Here is an 8,201-nt window from a genome sequence, read left to right as displayed (position 1 = left end):
ACTTGTATAGTTGTGGTGCAGTATAGAAGAAATATGAGAGCATACATGGATATTCGGACTCCTAGATTACAAGAGTAAACGAGGTTGAAAATACTACTTATAGGTGGAATATCTAAGGTTACTACCAAATTCATACGTTAAATGTCATGCCATCAGGGTTGGAGTGCATTTACCATGTTCAACACCCATTCATTTTATTTATGTGTAGATGGATTGAACATGAAATTAAACTAGACTTGACTTTTCAAAATCATTGCAGCACAACCTATATGGTCTATATATATGTCGTGTTTGTATGACGGCATTTATTACGTCATGTCCTTGGGGACACACTCAATTGGCAGTGTGGCACGTTGGTCGCTTTTGCCGTCCAAGGACTGTGGATGGATAGATGAATAAGACCACAAAAGTGGCATATATGGCTGCATCAGGTGGCACATTGTTACTTGTGTACAATTTATTTTTTTCTTCTAATTCCTCGAACTTATATCTGTTCTCAATTTCAAAAAAGAAATTACCCGTTTTATTTATACGTGTTTATATATATATATTGGTTTGGATTAGTAATTCTCTGATGTTATCACCAAATTCATGCATTAATTGTCAAGTTTTTTGAGTTGGAGTGGATATACCATGCCCAGCACCAGTTCATTTTAACTGTGTTCTCCGTTATACGGGTTTGATGAAAAGGCATCATTGTTCACGGAAAGTCCTTTTAGAGACATCCGATAAAATTAGAAGGGTAAAGATGCATGTACCAATAATTATATGCCAACCAGCAAGTATTGCAATCGCAACAAAAACATTCTTTCACAATTGAATTCAATGCATCAAACCAGAGCAGACTTTTAGGGTCTTGAATCTTGGATAATGGTGGCATGATATGTAGCACAATGCCCAAGAACATTGCAGGGGCACTTTTGCCGTCTATGGACAGTCTGAGAGGATTGTGTGGAGATTGGCATGAATGACTCAAGTGGCTCAAAAACTACCCAAATTTAAATATTTACACTAAAAAATTATGCAACAATTTTCTCGACTGCATAACAAAGTTATGCATCTATAACAAGTTATGTAATCATTATTTTGGTTGATTTTAGTGTGTACATAAAAAATTGATGCATAATGCAGTATGCATCCATATTTACGAATGCATATCAGGTCATGCATCTATTTTCTCGATGCATAAAAGATTGTGCAACAATTTTCTCGATGCATAACGCATTATGCAGTCATATTTTCACGACTGCATAACATGTTATGTAGATATTATTGTTGGTGCACGACAAGTTATGCAACCTTATTTTTTCTTGATTTCAATACTAAGAAAAAGTAGCTGCATAACGTGTTATGCAACCGTTTTCTGGACTGCATAACAAGTTATGCAACAACTTTTGTAGATGCTTCACAGATTGCGCAACCATTTTCATGGATGCATACCAGATTATTTCACTATTTTCATGGATGCATGACAGATTATTTCACCATTACGACCAAACATTCTACATTAGCATATGATAGAAAGAAGACGGAAAATCACAAAATCCAGAAAGTGGTAGCTTAATAAATCTGTTTGATGATGATAAAATCTGCCTCGTGCATTTTGATTAATTTTACTATGAGAACACCAAAGAAACTCCTAACTGTACACACCTCCAGTCCCTATAGGACAACAATCGCACTGTGTCACGGAACACATTTCATTTGTGAAATCACTTGTAGCTCTGATTTAACTCGTATCACTTCAATCGTTCTTGACCCTGTTGGTTATTCAAGAACTCTTTCTCCTCTCATTTCATCACTTACTCAACTCACACACATTCGTCTTGCTGAAAATTCATTTTATGGGCCAATTCCTTCTTCCATTTCTTCTTTCGTTAATCTTGAATCCCTAGTTCTTATACACAATTCATTCTCTGGTAATCTTCCTCCTTAACGAAGTTGACTCAAATCACTCAAAGATCTAGACATTCCTTACAACACCTTTACTGGTAATCTCCCGAATTCCTTTAGTTTGCATTGTCTTGTGATGTAACCCTGTTTAGGAAAACAGGATGGTGATGTCCCAATAGGTTCTACAGCCAAGCAGGCAACAGGTGCACACTGTGTAGAAGAAAGGAGCGATTCATCAGAAAGCAATAACGAAACAATATCATCGACATCATGCTTAGTTTGCAATTACAGAGTGAACACACCATGAAGTACGAAGAACAACTACGGTAGTGAGTGGGAATACACAAAAAGATATCGTAGTCGTTGTCGTAATCCTACTTCAATTGAATTAGGGGAAAACAATCAGTCAGTTACCCTGAAATTGGTATCAATACCAGCATAATACCCACATCCTGCTTGAAGTCGCTAATAAACAATAGATCCATATCAAGACTTCCCTAGTACAACAATCTGCATATATACAAACATCTAACACATCAGGAACAAAATCCTCAAAATTTCAGGTAGGGAAATCCTAGTTATCAATCAGCGAGCGAACCAGAATTTAGTTTCCTTGTCGATCCACCTTAATTAGATCCCAAAAAGAATATACAGAAAAAAAATTGATATTAATCACCGTAAGGATTTCAAAAAAAAAACATATGAAAATCGATGTTATTCAGCGACTGATCGAAATCGGTTTATGTTGATCAAACAAAACCTTCTTCCTTGATTAAAAGATAGAAGACGGAGGAAGAAAGAAATCCGAAAAAAAAAGACCGAATGAAGAAGAAGAAGCGAGAGGAGAAAACTAATTATAAATAATATGGGTGCCAGAGAAATTTTGTTCTCAGAAATGGGTGCCCGCATATAGTTTTGTGCTCGTGGGTTTTACGGTGGAGAAAAGTGTAAAAATGGGTGTGACTGTAGTTTTCACATTTCAAATGAACGATTTTTCAGGGACCATGATTTTTTTGAGGGGACCATAGTTTTATTAGGCCACCTTCCCTATAGTTATATGGGGTGTCCTAAAGCATTGAAATGACTAACCTATCCTTAACCTAATTTAATTTAAAACCAACCCAATAACCACACATATATATATATATATATATAACCACCACTTTCTCCCACCACCACCTCTCACCATCGTCGATTACCACCACCACCACCACCCCACCGCCGCCGATTACCACCACCACCACCTCCGATTATCACCAACACCAACCACCGATTACCACCACCACTATATATATATATATATATATATATGTATATATATATAGCTTAATTTAAAACATTGACAAAGATATTCTCACAAGCCCATTACTTGTCATTCGTTTTTGGTTGAACAAATGAGAAGTAATCATTAAAATGAGTTGAAAATAGAAGTTGCAAAGAAGTTCAATGGATAGTTTTTTTTTCAGAGAAAAGTTCGGTTATCACGAATTAATTTTTTTCTTAACCGAAATCAGAGTTCGATTGATTCGCAAAAAAATACTTTTAACCGAACTCCTTGTATTAGAACAACACAAGTCCATAAGTTCGGTTCGTTCGCAAAATAAGGATATCACCGAAATTTAGTTTACGAAAATAATGAGAAGTCCACAAGTTCGGTTCGTTCGCAAAAATGTTAAGTTTTCTTTGTAACCGAACTCTACCTTTGAAACTTCGTAACCGAACTCTACCTTATTCGCCAAGAAATAAATTTCGTAGTAACCGAACGTTTGCCTAATTGCATATATGTATATATAAGCCCAGTTCGGTTTATTCCAAAATATGTTGAAGTTTGCGAACCAACCGAACTTCTAACACTAGGTTACTTTTAACCTGCAGTTTGGTTGGGAACTTGGTTGCGTTGAAGTTTGCGAACTAACCGAACACACAAGATGTATCCAAATAAATTGTTAAGTTCAAAGTTCGGTTACCTACCATTTTATCCTAGGTAAACGAACATTACACTATATGACCAAAACCTCCATTAACGAGCGAGTTCGGTAACCTGCGTGTTTGGAAAACGTAACCGAACTACACTTTCAGGTGTGCTCGGTTACATGTTCTTGACATATGGTAACCGAACTGACCCAAATCTACATAAAAATTTTCATTTTTTTTGAAAGTTTGGAGCAATTCAACCAACATTATCTAAGTTTGAAGCACACCTGGGGTACCCAAATACCCTTCCTCCGGTTGTGGTTGGTAAAATCCATCGTTTTTCATGTTTTCCTTCTTCATCTTTTCTAACTTTACTCTCTCAATAATTCTACTTCTTTAAAAAAATAAACCATCTGATTTTTTAATCTCACTAATTATCTTTAACTTAATAATCTCACTAATCATTACACTAACTATTATTAACACTAACTAATCATCACCCAAAATTAATCAGGAGGGTAATTTAGGTATTAATATAAATATTTAGATAAGGAGTGATCTAGATTTACTTCTAATATCTTTATCCAAAATAAAACCATGGTCTCCAAAAAAATTGCTTTTTCAAATACATCCTATTGCATATTACGGGAGCCCAAGATAACTTAAGGCCCTAGAATATAGAGCCCAGATCATTGTCTCTCTTGAGACCAGCAAAGTGTACGGTATTTTTCAGCTCCAACTACGGGACAACACAATAAGCAACTACCCAGGGGCCAGGACCCTCCATTAACCGTTGGATCTAACGACAATCCGAATCTTCATCCAACAACAAGAACCTCACGTGCTTATCTGAATCACTCACTCAAAAAAAAAAAAAATCTTGGAACTAAACTCTTCTCCAAACTGTAATCTCATTCTCAGATCTAAACCTCAATTATTTAAAACCCTTAATTTTTTTTCGTTCTCAACTGATTAAAGAATTAATTCCAGTATTTTATCAATTTAATCCCAACATCTTCTTCTCATTCTTTCTTCTCTCCACTACAAAACCCTAATTTCAACCAAAATTCTCTTCATCTTCTTCTTCTTGTTCACTCAGATTTGATTTAGAAACGATGAAAGATAAATCAGTAAAGTCAGCAAGTCATCAGCATCAAGCACCTTTCAATTTCGGTAAATTGTTCGATCCTGAAGCTTCCTGGGATAAGGTAGTCAAATCAATTTCAATTTAAATCTTTATCTTCTTGTTTTCTAATTATGCAATTCGATCTGCATTTGAGTAACGAAAGAGGAATTTAGATTTTTTATTTGAATTTCTTGTGGTTGTAGGATCAATTGGGAGATGTATTACATTGGATAAGACAAGTTGTTGGTCTGATATGTGGATTGTTATGGGGTACTGTTCCTGTTGTTGGTGCTATATGGATTGTGGTGTAAGTTCAGCTTTAAATTTTGGTTGATTATGGATTTGATTTCATATATTGTTTTTGTAAAATTGTTCTGTGATAAGTTTATGATTGATTTTCGATTACTGTTAATATAGTAGATACATTCTAAGTACGGACAAGGTTCTTTAGAATTTGTGTACTGGATTAGTTGACTTTGGCATGCTTGAATAAGTTCGATCCATTAGTATTAGCATACTAGATAGATTTCCCAACTAAAGTGTGGGCAAGATTCGTTAGTTTGAATCAGCATACTGGATTGTTTGAATAAGAAGTTGTATGTCGATGCAGTGAGTAAGTACCGGAAGGAAGCACTAGTATACTAGATAGATTTCCAACTAAAGTGTCGGCAGGATTCGTTAGTTTGAATTAGTATACTGGATTGATTGAATAGGAAGTTGTATGTCGATGCAGTGTGCAATTACCGAGAGGAACCCAGCTTAAGATATGAAATTTGAAGATCTTAGTATCTATTTGGTTAAGATGTTTTGAATGTAATCTTTTGTAGAAAAAGCAGTTGAGAGTGAAAATTTTCAGTTATTTGTAATTCCGGTCTCTGTGTATAATGCTAGAGCATAGCTATGAAACTTTAAACATCTTATGTCCCAGTGGACCTGCTACATTGAGCCCAATGGGAGTAGAACCAGTTGCATCTTTTGTTTCCAGCTGAACCATTAGATTTTGGGTATGCTTGAAGGCAATACAATAGATAGATTTCTGTCTAAAACACAGACAGGATTCTTTATTTAGAATTAGTTAATAGGAGATACCATACTGATGCATTAACTACTGAAGGATGTACATCTGAACCAGTCTACTGTGGAAGCTTGATTATCTATATATCATAATTCCATATGAATTCAGTTTTTTTCTCTTACAGCATGTTTGGCTCAAGCAATTATTCTTGGTAATCCAATTCTGGGAGAATGTGACCAATTTCTTGAACCAAACAACACAAATCAACTTTATGTAACTGAGAATTTTGATTCCTAGGAATCCAATTATCTCCAGAATAGTAGATTTCCATTGCATTGGTCTAATAGTGCAGTGGAATTGGATTCCAGGGTAAAAACAAAAGTAACATGATTACCAAATGCAAATTTTTTGGATTTGAATTTGATTCCTTGGAATTCAATTCCAAGAATTGGATTAAGATTACCCCATAATTGAATTCCTAGGAATCCAACTCGTCCAACCAAACGAGGTGTTAGTGTTTGGATAGGAATTGAAATTTGAGGATCTTAGTATTTATCTTGGTTAACTTGTTTTTAAAAATATACCATTGCAGAAAAGCTGTTGAAAGTAAAACTAAAAAGTTCTACAAATAACTAATAAGTTTTAGGTTGGAGGTTTTAGATATCTTAAGTCCCAGTGGACCTGTATCATTCACTCCTATCCTACGGGAGTAAAACCAATTGCATCTTTTGTTTCTCACTCTTCAGTTAAACACTTTATGATGTGCTGGGAATCAGTTTTGTGATTGTAGGTTTAACCGATTAAGGGCAGTTTCTCTTGTAAAGGAAGGACTTCCATCTTTGTGCTTTTTAAATGTGTTTGCTCTCTGATTGAGCAAAAAAAAGAAAGATCTATGTGCTTAATTTTTCTTGTAAAAGTCGAGAAATTGAACTTTAAAGGTTCCACTATGTTTTATCTGGAATAGTTTTCAAACCCTTGTTACTTTGTACTGCAGTATTTGTTGTCTGTTGATTTTACGAGGTGTTGAGTGAGGGGCAAAATGCATATTTTCAGTTTAGGTGTAAGTCATTGGTACAGGGAAGCTGGGAGTGAAAGGAGATATGTGGTGTTAGAGCCAGGAAATGCAAATGACCTTTATTGTGTTTTAAGCAAGTTGAATATGATTTTATTCTAGATGTATCACAGTATACATGCCTTTCTTTGTTGATACCTATTCTCCAGATAGAAACAAAAAGATCCAAAATTCCAAATTATGCTCCTATTAAGTGCTCAAGGTTAGTTCGTCTGGTAACCTGATGTAGTGCTTGATCCTGTTTTTCAGGTTCCTTGTGATATCTTCAGGGATTGTATACGCGTATTATTCTGTAATACTAAAAGTGGACGAAGAAGAATTTGGGGGTCATGGTGCTCTCTTGCAAGAAGGACTCTTTGCTTCAATAACTCTTTTTCTGGTACTTGTTCATGTTATTGCTCTTCCCGTTGTATTAGAATCATTAAGGGCCACTCCAGCAGCTTTATTAGAATTTCTGATTTTTTTTTCTGGTGTTCTCTTGCAGCTTGCTTGGATTATAGTATACAGTTTGGCGCACTTCTGACGGGGGCTTAGCTTAGCTTTAGTGAGAGAGTTGAAATCCTCTTTTTTTCTACCTAGATTTTTTTTATATATATTTTTTAACTTCCATCGAGGAGCGTATGAATGATAATTGATTTTCTCCATGTTAGCTGAATACCCTTGTCATGAGGGAGAAAAATCAGATTGTGTTGCATAATAGTCTTGTCAGTAAGCCGTGTTCATTGTTTCCACTGTCATTTCATTGTTTGATGCTAAAGAAAGAAAACTTTGTGACTTATGTGCGCTAACTCTGGCATGTTTGATGGAAATCCTAGCTAATATGTTATTTTAAGGGTTGATGCTTTGAGATAAATACTGTACTTCATTGGTAAACTGCTAGAGAATAACTTACATAATCCTTGTTCAAGCTTTAGGATGACAAATAGAGGTGCATTTGGCGAAAACTACCACGGGCCTTCTATAGGCGGTTTTGGCCCACAGCTTAACAGGTGCATTGCCCATGTTGTTGTTTTTTTTTTTTTGATCGGTATTGCCCATTGCCCAATGTTGTTAACCGTGATTGTTTATGGTTAACATTTTTGCGAGAAACTGCAAACTCTTGCACCCTATATATGTATACTTCTTCCCTTCTATGGTATAAAACAAACAAATCAAATTCTCTAAAACCTAAATTTCTTCCT

General features: G+C 35.4%; 1 protein-coding gene and 1 long non-coding RNA gene across 2 annotated transcripts; one reads left to right on the top strand and one right to left on the bottom strand.

Annotated features, from left to right (window-relative positions):
* Positions 1–1,536: 1,536 nt before the first annotated feature.
* Positions 1,537–2,747, bottom strand: LOC113307929. Its single transcript, XR_003339373.1, has 2 exons — positions 2,308–2,747; positions 1,537–2,103 (listed from the first exon to the last, which is right to left on the bottom strand). It is a non-coding gene; the product is annotated as an uncharacterized LOC113307929 (long non-coding RNA).
* A 1,930-nt stretch (positions 2,748–4,677) lies between these two features.
* Positions 4,678–7,852, top strand: LOC113311767 (uncharacterized protein RAB5IF homolog). Its single transcript, XM_026560567.1, has 4 exons — positions 4,678–5,015; positions 5,137–5,240; positions 7,270–7,399; positions 7,505–7,852. The coding sequence occupies exons 1-4, from the start codon at positions 4,923–4,925 to the stop codon at positions 7,541–7,543; spliced, it is 366 nt and encodes a 121-aa protein (XP_026416352.1). The 5' UTR covers positions 4,678–4,922; the 3' UTR covers positions 7,544–7,852.
* The last annotated feature ends 349 nt before the right edge of the window (positions 7,853–8,201 follow it).

This window comes from Papaver somniferum, chromosome 9, assembly GCF_003573695.1.
Source record: "Papaver somniferum cultivar HN1 chromosome 9, ASM357369v1, whole genome shotgun sequence".
Lineage (NCBI taxonomy): Eukaryota > Viridiplantae > Streptophyta > Magnoliopsida > Ranunculales > Papaveraceae > Papaver > Papaver somniferum.
The sequence above is the reverse complement of the archived record's forward strand: the minus strand, read 5'-3'. Positions and strand labels throughout refer to the sequence as shown.

Bases quoted from the DNA above. Each gene is read 5' to 3' on its own strand.
- LOC113311767 (XM_026560567.1), top strand. From the start codon at position 4,923: ATGAAAGATAAATCAGTAAAGTCAGCAAGTCATCAGCATCAAGCACCT. The intron at 5,016-5,136 runs GTAGTCAAATCA...TTGTGGTTGTAG, and splicing joins CTGAAGCTTCCTGGGATAAG to GATCAATTGGGAGATGTATT. The intron at 5,241-7,269 runs GTAAGTTCAGCT...CCTGTTTTTCAG, and splicing joins GGTGCTATATGGATTGTGGT to GTTCCTTGTGATATCTTCAG.